Below are 18,864 nucleotides of genomic sequence, written 5' to 3'. Positions count from 1 at the left end.
GCTCAGGAAAAGGCCTGTGGGTGGCACGTGGTGCCATGGAGCTCTTCCCGGAGCCATGAGCAGTGGGACCAACTGCGGGGATGGATTTAAATATCTGTGTGGCGAGATGTGTGCGTATATATTTACACACACACACACATATATATGCATACACAATTAGAGAGGGTACTCAAATCCTCGTTCAAGAGGACTGAGTTGTTGCCATTAGCTTGTTTCACTATCAGTCGCTGTACCCATCTATGTAACACCATGAGTTGGGCTTGAACCTCCTCCCTAGAGATCTGTTAACAGCCCTGAGCCTGACCTGCCCCAGATAGGGACAGTCCTGGCAAGTTTTTCCTGCCAAGCTTTAAAAGTAAAAGAGTAGGAGGGGAAATCCAGGTAGTCTCGTATGGATAATGTAATTTATTAAATAGCATTTAAATAGAAACATCAAAAGGTGGTGGTTGAGTGAGGTGTTTTTCTGACAGGGAGACTGTAACCTCTAGAGTCCTGCTTGCATTTTACAGTTTTTGCAGTCCCTGGGTGTGGTTAGTTGACCTGATATCCTCCTCTGAGAAATATCTAAAGGAAGAAATGGAGTGTAGCACTAAATCTCACATCTCTGAGAAACCTTGTACACAGAGCAAATCAGAACTTCCTCTGGGGAGGAGTCCTCCAGCTGTCAGACACACGGATTTGTAATAGAAGTGGGCTGTTTTGGTGCAGCTCACAGGTGTTTCCGGGCTAAGCTGTTGGGATGGGTTGTAGTGTTGGTATGTGTATCGCTGTATTTAATTCCTACCATGTATCAGAAACTGCATTGTATGTGAAAAGATGAAAGGCCTCCTCAGACATTTCAGTGGGGCTTAGATTAGATTTTCTGTGTTTTAATTGTTTTTTGCTGTGTTCTGCCATGATAAGGTTCAGTAGTGGGGTGTGATCTGGTGCCTGGAGCCATGACTGTTGTGTGTCTCATAGTTCTTGATTTAGAGCCATTTGCAGAAGTTAATTTCCAGTTGCCTGTGATTCTGGACACCTTAAGCTCAGTCCAGATGTCATCTGTTGTGCTTAGAGCAGGTTACTGTGTTACTTGAGGTTTGCAGTGCTGGAACCTGCACTGGGAAGCACAGAGTAAATCCCTGTCGGAGGAGGACAGCGAACAGATACTAGGAGAGATGAGATGTATGTGTACATGAGTAACGTGAGTCTCTCTTCAGTTTCAGATGCCTCTGGATGTTCAATGATAGCATTCCTCCATACTGGAGCAGCAAAGTTTCCCCAAAACTTACTTTCAAGGGCAAGACAAGCTGTGTCCCCCCTCCTGGCTGGTGTTCTCAAAGGGTACAGCTCCATCGTAAGCAGGAAACTGGCGTCCCACGGCTTTGGAGCTTCCATGGCAGCAATGTCATCCTTCCCTCCACAGAGATATCACTACTTCTTAGTGCTGGATTTTGAGGCTACGTGTGATAAACCACAGATTCATCCTCAGGTAAATAGTCAATCCTGTTAATTACCCCCTTGCAAGTTGCTACTGATGTTCTGAGAGGTAAAAGGGAAAAGCACAGTGCTGGCTCGCTCGTTTTTTCTGGTTTGTCCCACCTTCTTTCTGTTGCTGGTTCTCCAGGATTCTTGCCGATCACCTGTTGTCTCAGCAGCAATACCAGGACTGTTTGGTGGGAATGAAGGAAGGAGTCTGATTTCCACCAAGGAAGTGACAATTCGTGTGTTATTGAAAACATCTTTAAGTCATGTATAATTATCATCTGCCTTAATTGGGGAGGGTCTAAAAAATTCTGGCTGGGAACTTGCATTAGAAGATGGCAACCTCGTTTGATTCTGCAAGGAACACGGCTGTTTGTAGTGAACAGCTTTAGGAAGAGAAGATTTTGAATTACAGGAATATGTGCAACATAATGGTATTTCTAAATTGAGAAGAACAACAGTTTGCAGATAATTTCGGTAAGGTCGGATATCTTGCCTGGGTGTTAACTCTGGAGTGTGATGAGACAGGAAGAGTTCACCTTCAGAGAGAGCTTCCAGTGCTCTACCACTTGAGACATACAGAGATCCAGATGAAGCACAGAGGTTTTTCTGCAGACAGTTCTTCCACAGTTATTATAGAGTTATAGAGCATATTAGTAAATATATTCTCAGTTGTCAGCAGGATGAGCCTAGGTTTTCCATTGAAATTGGAATACTGTACTAAGTAGAAAAAAACCCTGATATTGGGTTGGTAGTGAGCAAACAGTTTCTGAGTCTGAATTGAACTCTCCCTCCTCTGACAATTGTCCTGCACGCATTGCAGTGGGTCAGAATATCTTCCTTTTGCTTTGTTTTGACTATGAAAGGCTTAAGCAGTTTTTGGTGTGGTGTCTCATTACTGAAGTGACTCGATGCAGTGTATTCGTTTCCCAGTGCAGCTGTGGTTCCCCTTAGGCTTGTCCCAGCTAAGGGGTGCTGCAAGTTGGGATTGAAGTTGACTCCTGTCTCTCCCAGCAGTGCCTTGGTGAGTGCCGCCTGCCTCTCGTGTTCCTCGAAAAACGGACATCAAATTCCCTGCTGTTTTGCTGGCTCTTTGTGGGAGGCTGCTGTGGCTCTGCATCCAGTTCTGCCTAGCAGGGTCTTAACTGCTCTCCAAGTGAGATGTCAGGCTATTTCCTGCATGCTCCGCCTCGGGTGCACAGACCTGTCAAAGCTGTAAATTGGATCTACCTTGTCCCTTTGGATATGGGTTTGGTCTGTGCACATTTTGATGCAAAACCATGATGCATGTGGAGCTAGTTTACAGCTGGCAGTAAAAAGGAGCATGAGTGGAATATGATTACTACTGTTTTAAGGAGCTTTGTCCCCAAGTCCTTGCCAGGGAAAGTAATGGTCTGGGCCAATGCAGATCTGCTATATATTTTGTTGGTGAGATAGCACCTTTAAGGTGATGTTCTTCAGTATTTTTTTTTCAATCTGCTGTCTTCAGTGCCTGTCTGCATCATATAACGTGTGGAAAGGGCTGTCAGTCCCTCACATCCTCGCCAGCAAATTAGTTTGACAAATAAAGAAATTACTTTTGCTACATGGGGCTCGGTGTAGCTGAAAAGGCTGAAAGTGCCTGCCAGTTGGGTAACTTTATGAGTTGATGCCCCTATCTACCTCCTACTTCTTTGCTGACCATCATGGCTTTTGTCCTCTTCACTGCTAGGCTGTATGTGATGGTGAGCAAACTGTGCCATGTATTTCAGTGATGTTTTCTGCAAGGTTTTATTAGCAGGATCTTTCACTGGCAGAGTGGCAGGCAGGTTTTGAAGGTTTTGTCTGAGGACAGACCTGAGAGCTAGGAATGGTGAGGTGCTGATCTTCACTGTGATCCTGCTAATTTTTCTGCTTTTGTTTTAATACCTGCAAAACAGAAGTCTCGATACAATGAAATTCAAATGCACTGGGATTTGATGAGGAAGCTGCATGTGCAGAGTTAAGCTAAGCTGTGATTCAGGTTACTTTAAGTGGGTAGTCATAGCTGTAAATTTAGCCAGCTCAGCCTAAAGGTCTTGCAGAGTGCACTTGCCACCATTCAGCACACTCCACATTTTTCACTAAATATTTTGCCTTCTTACAAGAAACTACTGAAAGAGCTATCTTTTTATCTACGCTAGGATGTGTGACTGCCACATCTGCTCCCCCTCCTGCTGTATTTACTCATGCTCTTCTGCAACCGACAGCCTCACTGGCTTTATCCCTGGGGAAGTCCTTCATGCTCAGTCCTGAGCCCTGAAGACGCCTTCATTTCCATTCCCTTTCACACTGCCCGATCTCTCTGAGGTCTCGTGGTGTAGCCTCTGTAATGGGGATCAAGGAGGGTCAAGGATGGTGGTATTCCCCTGGGAAGCTGACTGCGTTGTGGCTCCAGTGGCTGGGACTGCTGGCAGAGTGCCTCGTGGCCACTGCCCTCTGCTTCACCACTCCTGGGTCAGGCACTGAGGGTCCTTCATGTTCCCTGCCCTACACCCACAAAGGAACGGGAGCATCCTTGCAGCCCTGACTTGTGACAAGCTTTCAGCAGATACACTCCTAAATCAAAGTGCTTTTTTATAAACATAGAAGCTGCTTTATTGAGGAAAAAGCTTTATTGGCTTTTGGGATGTATTTATGAATAATCAGACTGTCCCAGAGAGAAACGAAGTGGGGAGAGGGGGACTAACTGCACGGTCTGTGTCATGCAGTGTTTTAGCCAGCCAGAGGTCATTAGGGGTTGGTAGTAAGAGATGTTTATGGCTGGCCCCTCGCATTTCTTTAAAGCTTACCTTGTGCCTTTGGAATGTGATCCAGAGCCCAGTGGGGTCAGGTGGGAGCTGTCATTCTGTGGAGGTCAGTGGACCCTGAACCATGCTGAACACCCTGGTGCTGGTGTGCTTCATTTTTCAGCTCTGAGTTTTTTCCTTTACTGTCTGCTGAGAGTTTATAAGTACCCTCTGCCTTTATACACTGTCAGCCCTTAGAGCTGGGTACATGTCATGCTTTAGCTTCATGAGAAGATGCATTAATAAGTGAGAGTCTTGCTCTTTTGTCCCTTTGTCCTTGTATACACCACTGTTTATGGTGGTCAGTGCTTTCAGTGACTGTGTTAAGCAGCTCCACAACCTCAGATCCGTGGCTGCCTGTAACCTTGTTTTATTAATGCAGTAAGAGGGTGTGCCTCTTTCGGTCAGCAAGCCAAGTACCTTGCCTTCAACTTCAGCAGAGTGGATGAAAAGCAATGTGGTTTTTTTTTAAATATAAAAAGTCTGAAGGTAGAAATCAGATCTATTCAAAGATGATTTTGCACTTAGGCTTCTATATAGGTTGTTAATCTCTACTATTATCTAATAAAACCACTTAAATGAAAATCAAATCAAGTACAAGATTTGTGTGTCTGCTGCCTGGAAGTGTAAAGGAGCATCAGACCCCTGACCTGGTAGAACAAGCTGGATCCAGGAGTTGCTAAACTGCTAAATGAGCTTTTTATAATGATGAACTTGCTCTTTCTCATGTCAGTTTTTTCAGGTGCTTGCGTTCAGTGTCTCAGGTTCACTAAAATTTGATTCTCAGTTGGGAATTAGAAATTTGCCTCTTTCAAACTCTCTGTAAAAGGAAAGTATAAAGTGTTCAGATCCTCTTATTGCCAAAGAAGGTTGTGACCAGAGGCAGAAGAACAAATTATTTACAGACAGTACTTTCTGTACTCTCTTAAATAGTGCATTTTAAATGCAAAAGTATCTTGATATTTTTCTTTAGTTTATCCTATGTATTTCAAATTTGTTTCGCTTGCATTTTGATTTTTATTTTTGGGAGAATTTGTAATTATAAGTGCCGTCAGATGAAACTGGACATATTAATAACTACGAAACATCACTCACCATTTCAACATAAAACTGTAAACATTGAGACTGTGACTAAGCATATGTTCAGTTACTAAGTTACTTCTAAGTGTACAAACAAATCTGGATGATCAGAGTACATTTCATTATTGGCAAAAGTGTATTAACAAATGAGAGCCAGTGTTTCTGTAAGATAATATTAAGTACAAATGCAGGAGAAGGTTAAATCATCTCCAGTCTGTGTTTCCTTGAGCACTGCAGGGGTTTTCCCTCGAACATCCTGCGGTTCCAGCCTGCAGTCACGGGCAGGGGCAGCTGGAGTGGCTGTGATGATCACTACCTGTACTGCTCTACCTGTGGTCTTGTTCCCACGGCAGGGACAACTGAATCCTGTGTCTCTGTTCCTGAGATGCTGTGATTTATAGACTGGCCTTGTAATGGGAATGGATGTTGACTTCCACCAAATTTAGGCCATAGCAACAGATGTGCAGTCCCTGCCGAGCTCTCTGTGCAGGGTGACCAGATAGATGACAGGGAAGCTGCCTTGGGAGCCGTATCCAAGGCTGCTTTGTAGGAGGAATATGTCCCTGAAATCACGAACTTGCTGCAGGAGGTGGTGATGGAGGGACAGTTGGTCTGCTGGGAAGAAGGCTGCAAGGCACCTCCTGCCTGCCTTCCATGTGGTTTTCTGCAGAGCCTGCATCAAGGCAATCCTAGCTGAAGGCCGGGATGGGAATGCAGAAGGTGTCTCATGCACTGACAGACATTCTCACAATCCTGCCCAGAGGCAGATAAAGGACGTGTGCCTGTCTGTTCTATCTGGACATCCCCGCATAGCAACTTTCTTCTCACACCATTTTTGTGTTAAGCTCAATGCACTAGGAATCACCTGCCAATTGAGGGATCAATCACCACCTTTATTGAGGGTGATCATGAGTTGCTGAAGAAATTCAGGCTTGTTTCCCATGGCAACTTTAACTCAGCCCTAAGTATTACAGGGGAATATTAATCTGCAATTACCTATATTCGTGCATCTTAGGCTTGGGTGTAGTTTTAATTACCTAGTTCTTAGTTCAGCTTCTTACAATGCTGTTTCTAGAGAAATGCCAATAAAAATTCAGCTAACACAGTGACTTAAAAGTCTTTTTTTCTTTTTACTAAAAGTAAATATATATATATGTATTTTATCATCTCTTTGGCAATTGTGGCTGTTGTTATGCCATTCTTCTTACATCAGAATGCTTTAAGTTCCTAGAGTGGCAGGAAATAGTTCATATAGAAGCCTTCCCACATGGATTTTTCTGTTTGCCTTAAGTTTTTGAAAAACCTTTTTGAGGCCTTGTAGCTTTTGAGGGTTCCACCGCACCTGGTGTCTCAGACCTGCATTCACTTTGCCTTGGAGACCTCCCTCATTCTCCCAGTAAGTGGGGACAACCTTGCCGTGACCCGTGTGAGTCTGACAGGGCGGGTTATGACTTCAGGGCAACAGAATTAGCTGTATTTATTTAAAACCCGATGAGCTAGAGAACATGAACAGTTACTGAACCCAACTCTCCCGGAGAGCACAGCCGTGAGACCACCAGGCAAGACATCTGATGTATGAAAAGAAATTCAAAGCAATTTCTTATTTAAAGATACAAACCCAGCATTATTACAGCAACAAGACTAAAATACCAAGGCACTCGGGTGGCCAATTGCTGCAGTCCTAACCTGACCCAACCTGCTCAGCTTTTGGCTGGTTATTGACAGGCCGATGAGATGACTACTTTAAAGCAATCAGTCATGTTGCCCTTTCCCTCGCAGCATGTGGAGACCCCACATCAGTTATGCATCCCGGCGTGCAATTCCCCCACCTGTGCTGTTTGAACACTGTATCCTTAGCTGTGCAAACATTACACATCGTTTAGGTGACAAGTTGCAAAGTTAAGTAGACTTGTTGTTACAGCAGAAAGCAGTTGAGCGGCAGTCACCCTTGAAAAGAAAAGATTCAGGCTAGCTCAGGAATGTGCAATCCCGCTGGATCATGCTTGAAGGTTTGTTCACCTCTCTGTAAAGCTGCTGCTGAGGGCAACGTGTGCTGCTGGAAATGCTCGCACCAGGAGCATTTCTCAGGTGAAGGGGACGGGCGCCGCAGGTTTGTAGTTTGCTGTGCCGGTCCTGCCGTGTGCGTGGCCCTGTGCTGTTGTCCATGATCAGTGGGTGCTTGCTGCTCTTTCACAGCCTCAGAGGCACAGGGAGTATTTTGCATCCCTCCCAGCATGGTGTTTCAAAACAGTTTTTCCGTGTTTTTCCGTGGTGTGGCACCTATCTACTGCTGCGTAGGGATGTTGCTTTTCAGGCTGCTGTGGAACCTGGGGAATGGTCTTTGCTGCGTTAAAGTTGTCTTGTCTTAGCTTTGAACAAAAGCTTCCTGATAAAGAAGCAGTGCAGTTCAGCTCTTTTGGTGAAAAAGGCACGTGACTAAATCTTGTGGGCTTTCTCCCCTTTGTGCCAAGCTTACTGTGCAACCACCCCTGTGTTGTCTTTGTTGGTCTCTGCACTTGTTAGTTGGCAAAATAACTCTTCGTTACGTTGTTTAGTTCCTCTCTGTCAGGCAGAAATGTGCTGCCATCGGCAGCTAGTTGTGATGTCTGTAAAACCCTGGGTGTTCATTTACATGCACTAGCGTGCCCTTTCTGCCTATCCCAGATGTTTTAGTGTTGCTGGGAACATTGATCATTTGTGCTGCTCAATATCAGGTGAAGAGGTTGGGTGTTGATTTGATAATTCTGCAACAGGGACTGCACAGGCCGTAGAAAGAAGCAGATATGAAAAAGGATATAGCATAGTTGTCATCTTGCAGTGGAAAGGTAGTACTTGGAAATATGTGTGTGTGCTGTTTTTAACCTGGTTTGAGTACTAAACTTCCCCCAAACTGTCAAGCTTAAATTGTTGTTGGCTGTGTCAGTAGACATGTTCTGGGTCGTTAAATATATGTCAATAGTGCTTGAAGAAACAAGTTGAAGTGTTGATGTCTGTTGGTCTATATTTCTCATCCCAGGTGTGAAAAGAGGAAGGAGGTTCTGCCTTATTCTTGATGTCTGGGTCCTGCTGGAAAGATCAAAATAGCTTAGTGGGTTTTGACAGGGAGAGATGATGCTGGTGGAGAGAGGCAGGAACCAGCCTGGGAGGAAATGATTACCGAAAATTTTGTTCACGATGGCAGGACAAGGGCTGTGAGCCAACTGTCAAGATTTCAGGGATAATGGCACGCATGAAAGAAGTCCTAGGGACCACAGGGGTAAGTTTAGGGGGAAAATGTCATTTGTGAAACATGTGGATCCTCCTTTTCTTGGCCCTGTAAGGAGGGAACTCAGCTGAGGAAGTGCTTCACTTGGCGTTCCATACTCTAAAGAAAAAAAAAAAAAAGATACTATTTTGAGAGGGTGAAGACGAGAATCAGTGAGTGTGACCAGGGGTCTGCAAAACATAACTGGGAGTGCAGTTTGGATGGCATTGGGGTTGTGTTTAGTGCAGTGTCAAAGTCAAAGAGAATGTAAGATGAGGTCTTGTGTTGCAAAAATGAGAAAGGCAATGTTCTGGCCTGTGTCTGCTGTGGGTAGGAAGAGCAATCAGGAATTTAAACAACAGCGAGAGAAATTTGGATTAGACATTAGGAAAAACTTTCCAGTGATAAGACTAATGAAACAGGAGGACAGAGTGCCTGGGGAGTGTGTGAGTCTCTCTTATTGGAGTCGGTAAAAACAGCCTAGACAAAGTCAGAAATTATTTAGGGGGTGATGATGCTGCCCTCGGGCAGGTGCATGGACTAGATGTCTCTTTTAAAGCTGAGGCTCCTGGAGGCATGTGATTAGATGGGGATTTCAGCTTCTATTAAAGAAAGAGAAATGGTCCCTCAGCCTTAAAGTAGTAAGAAAGCACTAGGAAATAAGAGCCACGTTTGATGCCAATGCAGAGCCCAAAATGCAACTCCGATTTTATCTTTGAGGAAATCCAGCCTTTGGGCTTCAGTGCCTGAGTGCTGGGGGTAGGCAGTGAGGCTGACCTGGAAGCAGAGGGAGGAAGAAGCATCAGATATTCAATGTGCAGGCAGCAGGATATGTCTTCACATCAACTTATCCCAGTGTTTTTTGTTCTTTCCATATTCCTGCCAGTTCTCTTGTGTTTTGGGTTTTTTTGACTTGTGTTTTGTATTTCCCCTCACACTTTTCTGGGAGATAATAGTTGTTTAAATGGATTAAATTATTAGGTGTGTGCATATGCGCATTTTAAGCTAAGCAGTGATGGAAAAAGAAATCTGGAGGTCAGCTGCTTCCCCAAAGACCTTTTGACAGGATTAATCAGTACAGAGAGTAACTTACCCAAGCCCAAAGTGCTGAGAGGCTCTGTGCTGCATGTGCAGACAAGTATCCTTTGGAAAGCCAGCAGAGCCCTGATTCAGCACAAGTCCCGCTGTCCCCTACTGCGAAGGTGTTGCCTTTATGGTACTTATTTTGGTTAGTTTAATAAAAAATTTTGAAGTGGGGAAAAGACCTATGAGGTCATCTCGGTTACTGCCCCTGAGGGCCAGTGCAAGGCTGCTCACTTGGAAACGGCTTTAGTTAAAACAATAATTAAGGCAGAGGATGGAAACTGGGGAGGCAGATCTGTTAGGCTAGTGCTGTCCTTACTGTGTCCCTTTTCGATTTTAATTGCCTTGGAAAAAAAGGAAAATCACAAGGCTTTAAAAGCTCTGATTCTTCCTGCTCTTCAACCCCCCCGCCCCCTCCCCGATCTTGGAGGCATCAACTCTCATCTGTCAAAGTGTAAATCAGCAATTAAAACACAAACAGCGAAATGCCAAAGATGACCCGAAGCACAAAGCAACTGACAAACAAGTCCGGACAAATCGGCGGATAATTTATAAGCATTGCCCTAAAATCTAATTATTTGGCAATTCGAATTTGCAGCCGGCCAGGGCTATGCAATAAATTTAACCCGCCATAAATTATTTAGGAGCAGCCCGTGGTGTAAATCAAAAACACGAGTGTTTGTTTAAGAAATAAGCTCCTTGTGCATAAAATGACTTTTTCTTTGGGGGGTAGGGGGAAGCATCCCTGAACAAAATGAGCTAAGGCTCTGCCCCTCCACAGATACTCCCTTGCCTCTTCTGCCCTCACCTTTTTTTGAAGGTGTAAACGGTTCTTTCAGTAAGAAGTTTTATGCTTTTCCTTATCAGACAAAATCCGTTTCTCTCAACAGCCTCTGCTTGTTTTTATTGCATTTTGAACAGTCAGCTCTGATTTTTATGGGCATCTTTTATTCCTGTGTTTATTAAACTTCTTCACATGGGGGTTAGAGTAAGGGATAAATTATTCTCTCGTAGTTTTTGAACTGAATAGGCCACACAGTCTTCCTCAAATACGTAACCCAGTGTCCTGAAGAGTGACCTGGTCACTTTATACATAGGCTTCTGTATGAAAAGGTTTTGAGAGCTGGGAAGCTCTTGCTGGGCACTTTATTCTTTCTGTCTAATGATATGAGTGCTATCTGGATCCAAAAGGATAAACAAAAAGATTCCTCTGTGGGAATTAGTGTAATTTCAGGTGCTTTTTTCTCCGACAGGAACTTGTTTAGCAAGTGTAGTTTTGTTCTTGGTCAGTTCTTTTATTAGCAAGAAGATCAAGAAAGCTGAATTGGTGCATCCCTGCTCTGGTGTTAAAGGGGAGGGGAGTTTCATTTAGGACGATTGGGTAAGGAAAGGTTGGGTTTATAGCAGTGCTTTCAGATGCCCTTATGAATTTTTCAAATCCCTCTTAAAGGAAAGTCCCTAGCCATTCCACAGTTACCCTGCAGCCTCCTGCTGCTGCTCAGCCCACTGGTCAGGTTGCACGAGAGGCTTTCACCTGGAACCTCTGGTTTTGTTTTCAGAAAAGGCAAAAAATTCTGAAGGAAGCTGTCACATAGATTTGCTTGAAGGACCATGAAATCGTAAAAGCAAGATTGTTGCAAAGAGAGTGGACCTGGTAATGGATATGTGTAAGCCTCCAGCTCTGTAGGTTCCTATTGTTACCGTGTTTGGGGGCACAGCTGAGGGGAGGGACAGGGTGCCGATGTCTTTTTCTTTAAGCATGTTAATATTGATTTTAGAAGCTCTGTGTTCCAACAATATAAATGCAAATGCCTGTAATTGGGAGCCTCGTGCAGAATTTCTCAACAGAAAACATGTTCAACTTTTCATGACAGTGAAAGGAAAATAAAAAGCCGCTTATTTATTGGTGGTGGTTTGAATCCTGGATTTCCTTTCAAGTTACTTTGCAGTGCTAAATAAAATACCTAATTGCAGTGCTCACAAAATTCAAATGAGTACATTTGTTCTTCTGGTAGCTTGCGGCTATTTGCAGCCTCTGGACACCCTCAGCATTATTTTAGCACATCCATAACTTCTGGTTGTGATGCAAGCTGGGGGTGGGGGCGGGGGGAAGACTTAGAAGCCCCGAATGCTGCTGGCACAGATCACTGCCGAAGTTAGGACATGAACTCGGTGTTGGAGTGGAGCTGGGTGAGGATCTCAAGGTAACACTTACGGATGATCAGATAAAAGAAAGGGAAGTGTCAGCGAACCTCTACTCTTAACGCCCTCGTGCCTCTTTTCCTCCGCCTTTCCCTTCTGGGAGGAGGCAGTGAAGGTGCTTGAATGGTGGAGATGGAGCTGGGCATGTCGAGCTCACTGGGCTGCTGTGAAACGTGAGAGAGCACCCGGCTGCCTTCCTGCATCACAGTCTGCTGGGGGGGGTTGTGTGTGTGAGTGTCTTAAGTGCTCAGCATTTCGTAATAATTACTAATGAAATTCTAGATCTGTAATAACATTTTGGATATCTAAAACAAACCATATGCTTGTAAAAAAAAAAAAAAAAGAGAGAAAAAAAGTGGAAACAGATCAACTTTAAGCCATAAATTCTTGGTAATAGAGGCCTCTTTTCTCCCCCCTTTCTGTTTATGTTTGATAGATATTTTTGTTTCTGCAGGAATGTCAACTCCTAATTTCATGATGTATCATGGGCTTAAGAAAATTGAATTTAATAAAGGCAAAAGATGAATGGCACCTTTAAAGGTCCCAACACTTGTCTTTATTAGCAGGACAAACTGCAGGGTCTCCAAACACTGCTTCTCTCCAAATGAAAGTTTAAATGAAAAGTACAGCAGTGTCACAGGTTAAATTTCATTGCAGGACTGGCTAACGTCGTTAGTGAGGAGTGGGGCTGATTTCATGGGGCTGGTATCTGTTGCCTTAGATACCAGTGGAGCAAACACTGCCAGAGACTGGAAAAATCTCCGCTATAGGAAGCGTGCAGATAAACAGCCTTTTGGGAAAGGTTCTTTACCACTTGCTTCCAAAACTGACCAAATAAGCCCAGAAAAGTGGCTGTGCTTTCTCCTAAGACGCTCAAGTCGCCTCTGGGGTTCCACCCCTACTCCTGGCCATGCACTTCCTAAAGACCTGCAGTAATTCTGGATATTGTTACATTTTCCACAGTTTTTTAGGATGGCTTTTTATTTCCTCCGTCTGTCTTAATCCGACCCTCCTGGAAGTGCTTTTTGCCTTTGGTACTGGAAGGCGAGCAACGCCTTTGTGTATCAGATCAGCAGCGGGGCTGTCTTTCAGTCTCGCTTTGCATCCAGCCACTTGATGGCCCTTGAGGATGTTTCTGGTCCCTTAGGACCTATCCTGGCGTTGCAGCTCAGCCCTGCTGTGAAATCCAGCCGGTGTGTGTCTCTCTCCGGAAGGGGGAACGCTCGTCTTGCCCTGCCGTGGGCTTGCCCGCTTCCGTGGTCACCCGCTGGGTGGGATGCAGACCTGAGGGGCAGTGAGACGCCCCAGCCCGATTTGAAAGATGCCGCAGTGTTATCCTGTCTGTTATGACAGCCTGTCCCTTAGCTTCAAGCTTTGCAGTCTGTTTTCCTTCTGAACAGAAATTTGCTGCTTTCAGAGCCTATCTGTGGTAGCCCTTTTGAGGGGAGCGATCAGCCGTGTCCAACATTTCTTACGTTCTCGTGTTTCCGTGGGTCTTTTGGGTGGCTGAAGCTGGTGCGTTTGGCTGCACCGCAGCAGGCGGTCTGGGTGATGCTCAAGTGTTTTGCACGTGTCTTCTCCTCCCCTTCCAGCCCCTGGGTCGAGTTTCCTCTCTTTCCTGGGGAAACTTGGTGACTCCCAGTGGGGTGGTATACGGCTGCGGGGAAGGATGTGCCCAACCACCTGCTCTGCCTTAGCCCGCGTGGCGCACGTGGAGCGTGGCACAGCTGACCGTGGGGAAGCAGTTAAGCCCTGCATCCTCTGCGGTTCCACTGCTCCGTGTCTGCACCTGGGCACTTAACATTATTAACACTTTAATTTTTTTTTTTTCTGATTTTCTGTATCGCAGCACACGTTCCCCACATGCCCTGGGCTGGGCTGCGTGCCTGTTGCGCCGGGGAAGCTGCTCTGCTGCATCCACAGGCTCTGTCCACCATGGAAATTGGGGGTTTCTCCTGGCTTTTTTAAATTGTCTGTTGCTTCCATTTACCCACCCAGCTTCTTGCCCTCCTGCTGCCTAGTGGGGTGGTGATGTCACCAGCTCATATGTATAACCTCATGATAATTTCCGCCTCCAGGTCATGGGGGTTGCAACCAGGGTCCAGAAAAGTGTGTTAGTTCCTCTGCAGCGGCTGCATTTTTCACATGCTAATTTTACTCACAGGAGTTGGATTTTTTTTTTCATTTTTTATTATTTCTTATTTGTCTCTTCCAGATGTTTTCAGGCAGTTTTTTTTTTTTGTTGTTAAACTAATTCCATTCATGTTTTAAAAATTTATGAAAGCGCTAATAAAAATGTCAAAGTGGTAAAAATGTTAGCTTTTGCTCTGCTTTGATTAAATTTTGCAAACTGTTTTTGAATATTAAAAAGCAATATTTTTTTTATTCTCTCTCCCTCTCTCTGTTTCTCTCCAGAAGTGATTTGAGAGGCTTGTTGCATGGATATCACTCAGCAGCCTCATTTGCACTCCAGAACCTTGGTGCCATGGATCTCTATTAAATAACATAGACAAATTATTCTTTAAAGACACCAAACAAATTGTCACTTCTCCTCTTACATTAAACTGGAAGGAAGAAAGGGAATGGAGAAGGAGGGGGGTGAACACAAAGGATTTTATCGCTTTTATTCAGTGGGCAGCTTTTTTAATTTCATGTATATTTTTTAATAATTGAGAAATCCATCGCAACTGGATTTGTTTAAACTTTTTATTAACAGGTCCATGTAAATTTTTGATTGCTGATTATTCAAATAATTGAACATTCTTCTGATGAAGGAACGTTTTTATTTCCCTATCAGCATAAATTGGCTGCGAAGAGGAAAATGAAGCAGGGCTTGTTACTGTGCTGTATCCCATGGGAATCGATCTGGGGGTAGCTTCCAGCTCCTCAGTCTGTTGGAGGAGGGCTCCTCTGCCTCTCCGGAGGAGGAGATGCTTCATGCTGTAGTCCTTGTTGTCTGTTTGATGGTGTCCTCCAAAAGGATGGTGGGGTGGAAAGGACGGGACTGGTTTTGGGGAGGGCTCCGCCCCTGGAGTGTCCTTGCTAAACAGACCCGAGCCCATTGCAGGTACATCTCCATGTTCCCTGGGTAGCACGTGCGGATTGTGTGACACAATCTTCCTTAGGTTCAGCTTAAGCAGGGCTGGGTGCAGCTGCAGTGCTGCTGTCCTGGCTGTGAGGAGCATCAGCACCATCCTGCTCTGTGCCTGAGGTGTTGGATGTGCTCTGTGCTGCAGCACCTCCTTTCCACTTTCGCAGAGCTTTGTGTTGGGCTTATTTTTGTTTGGGACTATCAGACCCCTCTTTTTACAACCACCTTGCTAAATGGGATTGTTTCTAGCTTCATTTTTTTTGTTTCTTTTAAATGAACAGCTGCTTTTCTTTTTGCCCTATTCAGGAAATCATCGAATTCCCTATCCTGAAGCTGAATGGCAGGACGATGGAGATCGAATCCACCTTTCACATGTATGTTCAGCCTGTGGTGCATCCCCAGCTTACGCCCTTCTGTACAGAGGTAAAGTGCAAAGGTTCCCTGGTGCTCCAAGAGTCTCCCTGGGAAGCAGGTTTCCATTGCACCAGGGACTGGGGTCGACTCTTCACGGTTCAGCTGCAGCGCAGTGTGTCATGCCAGCCTTGAGTTAAGGACAGGGGGAATAGTTTTTTGTTATTGCAGTAGCATGTAAAGACCTCACTTTGGATTCATAAATAACTCTAGCTGTGCTCTGCTAACTAATGTAGTTGTATTTACAATTAACAAATATCTAACTGGGTGACCACAAAATAAAGGCTGATGCTCAAAATCTCGTAACCTCCCTGTGAGCTCTTGTGATTTTGCTGTGCTGCTCTGTGGTGGGGAAGGTCAAAGACAGCATGATCTGAAGGAAGGAAATGCTGCACAGTTGTGTGGTTCAGAGGCTCTAAATTGGACTCTCCTGTGGGCCTGTGTGTTGGGGTTTGATGAGTCCTTCAGAGTGGAAGGACGTCTGTATTTTTAAGACTTTCTTTTTGATGTCGTGCTTGTGGGGTGCTTGAAATGATTTGCTGGAGAAGTAGCCTGTTTTTACTGGGTTACTCTCGCTGCTGAGTGCAGCTGCTCTCGAGCTGAGGCCACCCTTTCCACAGACACAGAATGAAGGTGGGCAGTGCAATCAATCCCTGAGGGTTCAAAGGAATTGCGGGGCAGGGGTTGGTTTGGGTTTTGTTGTTGTTTTTTTTGTTTGTTTTTTTTTCCGTTCAGCACAAAAATTTGAATGTTTTCCCAAGTGTGTTCTTTCTTCTTGTTGTAACCATCAAAACAAACTTTGAGTTCCTCTTGCTTTGGGCTTTTTTTCCTGCCCCTCCACTGGTTCAGTGTTAGCCAGCTTGGTGACTAAAGTACTGACTGTGGGAGTCAGGGTATCCAAGTTCTTTGTTCTGTCCCTGTCTTGCCTAGGATCATAGCACCATTGTGTGTTTTCCCCTACCTCTCTGGCTGCAGGTTTAAGCCCTTGGAGTGCTTGTCCCACATGTACTAACCTGATGAAAAATGACTCCTCTGTTTTAGGTGGAGTCCCCTCCAGGACCAACCAGCCCCTTCCATATTTTCACGTTGTAAAAACAAATACTTATTTTTATTCTCTTGTAACTAAAAACCATCTGAAGGTATTTTACTTAAACTTAAAAAAAACCACTAAGCACCGAAAATGTTATTCCCAGGAGAGGGACTTTCAGAAAGCTATAAATGTGTGAGAACAGAGGGTTATAATGGAAACCGTTTTGCAACCTTAATACTAGAAGGCTGGACAACTACTTTGGCTGTCCTTATCCCCATGAGACTTGCTGGACATATGCTTGTACAAATGTGATAAATCTCACAGCTTGAACCTGATGTGGGCTAAAAACAACGCCATCTCCTGAAAGAGTAGAACCCAAAATGTCCATTTTGCAAGTCCTCTAAATTCTAGAGAGAAGTTGCCTCATTAACTCCCACTAAAATTCCTTTTTCTGGAAATCCCTCTATTGCATCCTTCCCCCTGTTGCTAAAGACTGCAGCTCTGAGTCTGCATGACTCGTATGGTGTGGTTGTGTGAGCTGAATGGAGCCTCCAGCCTGCTGCAGCCCGGGGACATTCAGAGGTTCTCTGGATGTTGAGCTGGTGACCAAGACATTCAGCTCATCTAATGCTCCCACACCACAGTGTTCTCCCTCTTCTCTTGCTCGTGGGAGTCTGGAGCAGCTGTTTGTGTCTCTGCAGGTTTGTGTCTCCTGTGTGGAGCCCTAAAGCAAGCAGAGCTCTGTGTGTGTATGTGTGTGATGACCTGTGTTTGCAGGAGTCCCCCAGGATGGGCAGGGGTGTCCCAGCTCAGCGCTGTGCTGCAGGCTCTGCCACTGACCTTGGTCTGGCATTGTGTCCAGAGCTGGATGAAAACAGGCGGTGCTGATGCCAACAGGCAGAATGGTTGCAGAACCTCCACCTGTGGGTGTCAGTGGTGCCAGGTTTGGCAAGTCCTTTGTTATTAACAGTGTGGATTAGGGAGCTAGTTTTAATCCTAGCCTGGAATTCACAGGCTCCTGGGCATCTTCCCACTGCACCCCTTGCTGCTTAGTGTCCATCATGGCCCCTGTCCCTCCCAGCTTGGCAGTCCACTGGCCCGTTGCAGGGGCTACAAAGAGGTCCAGGAGTGGGATCATGCAACTGGGCTTTTCACTAAGCCCCATATTTGGGGCTGAGTTTGCAGCCCTGCCCTGAAGGCCACAGAAGTGGTTGTACTGAGACCTTACTAAACAGTGGGGTCGGTGGCTGCTGCCAGGCAGGTGTAGGGGTCAGCCCTGTGCCACTGGTGTAGGTTCCTTCGAGACCCCAGGGACACAGCCAGGATGTGCTGCTGTGGAGCTGCTGCCTGAACAGCTCCAGCACTTGCCATTGACTTTCTGCTGGTTTATGTTTTCTGAAAAATACTCATTTTGCTAAATGCCAGTAAAGGGCTTTGTCTAGGCACCTCTACTTACAAAGGGTGAGATTTATTGGCCTCTTTGTCTACAAAGAAAGACCAGGCCTGATTATCAGATTGTACACCAGAGACAAGTGCTTAGGTAATCAGCAAACTGTCTTGGAGTAGAAATACGATGGTTTCCCAGATAAACTCTCTAGGAAAAGCAGTGCTGTTAACATCACACGGGAGCCTGTCTGCCGTGCTGCTGATTCCCCCTCTCCCCTCTGCTTGCTGCCTTTCCTGGGAAGCAGTAGAAGTGCTTAGTATAAACTCTGTGTGGGAGGGTTTCTGGAGTTGCTTGACAGACCCAGGTGCTCACTGGGTCTGGAGTACTTCTCCCATCCCTCTTCCTCCTTGAAGAGGACAGCACAGCATGGGAAGGGTGCCTGGAAGGGTAGAGAACGTGTGGTCACCCTCAAGGCATCCCTTTGCTTTTAGGGTGTCTATGCACCTCCTGGCTGCAGGAGGTTTCTCTAACTCCCCACACAAATGGCCAGGAGCATGTCTTCCAGTACTGACTCCCTCTGAGCCCTCATCTGGTTCCCTTTGTCCTGATCTGCTTCTGTAAAACAACACGTTGTGATTGGTTATGATGAGGGCTGGGTGTTACGATTAGTGTTTAGGTGGAGAAGGTAGAAAGTGCTTGCAAGTTGTTAAAAGCTGTTATTAGGTGTATAAAGCCCGTCATGCCCTTTTGGAAGATGCAAGTGGTTTGTCTGGTGCCCAAGAAAGTTAATGCTGGGAGCTAAAGGAAAGGTTCTCTCTACACAGAAGCTGCTTCTACAGGCTTTTTCATGGTACTTTGCTCTTTTTATGATTAATTTTTATTGATTTTTTTTTCCCCCTGAAGGAATAGACAATAAAAATACAAAAAGATAAATGCCTTATAGCTTGTTTGTGTTCCCAAGTACTGTGTGCTTCTTGGGCTCACCAGTGAAACTTTACAATTGTGCAGTTTTATGTTTTTATACTTCTTCAAAGCTGCGAGACCAGATAATGCTGCAGGGATCCA

At 45.2% G+C, this 18,864-nt stretch overlaps 1 protein-coding gene across 3 annotated transcripts in view; it reads left to right on the top strand.

The window, feature by feature from the left end:
• ERI3 (ERI1 exoribonuclease family member 3) overlaps nt 1-18,864 on the top strand; it is a 127,145-nt gene that overhangs the window by 8,097 nt on the left and 100,184 nt on the right. For all 3 annotated transcript variants that reach the window (XM_027892727.1, XM_027892718.1, XM_027892708.1), the window contains exons 2-3: nt 1,200-1,471; nt 15,278-15,394. In XM_027892727.1, the coding sequence (XP_027748528.1) occupies nt 1,223-1,471; nt 15,278-15,394 (366 nt within the window). In that variant the 5' untranslated portion in view covers nt 1,200-1,222. The remainder of the gene's footprint in view (nt 1-1,199; nt 1,472-15,277; nt 15,395-18,864) is intronic.

Source organism: Empidonax traillii, unplaced genomic scaffold (genome assembly GCF_003031625.1).
Source record: "Empidonax traillii isolate 1590-97213 ecotype Southwest subspecies unplaced genomic scaffold, ASM303162v1 scaffold15:size5535645, whole genome shotgun sequence".
In the NCBI taxonomy this organism is placed as follows: Eukaryota; Metazoa; Chordata; class Aves; order Passeriformes; family Tyrannidae; genus Empidonax; species Empidonax traillii.
The sequence above is the reverse complement of the archived record's forward strand: the minus strand, read 5'-3'. Positions and strand labels throughout refer to the sequence as shown.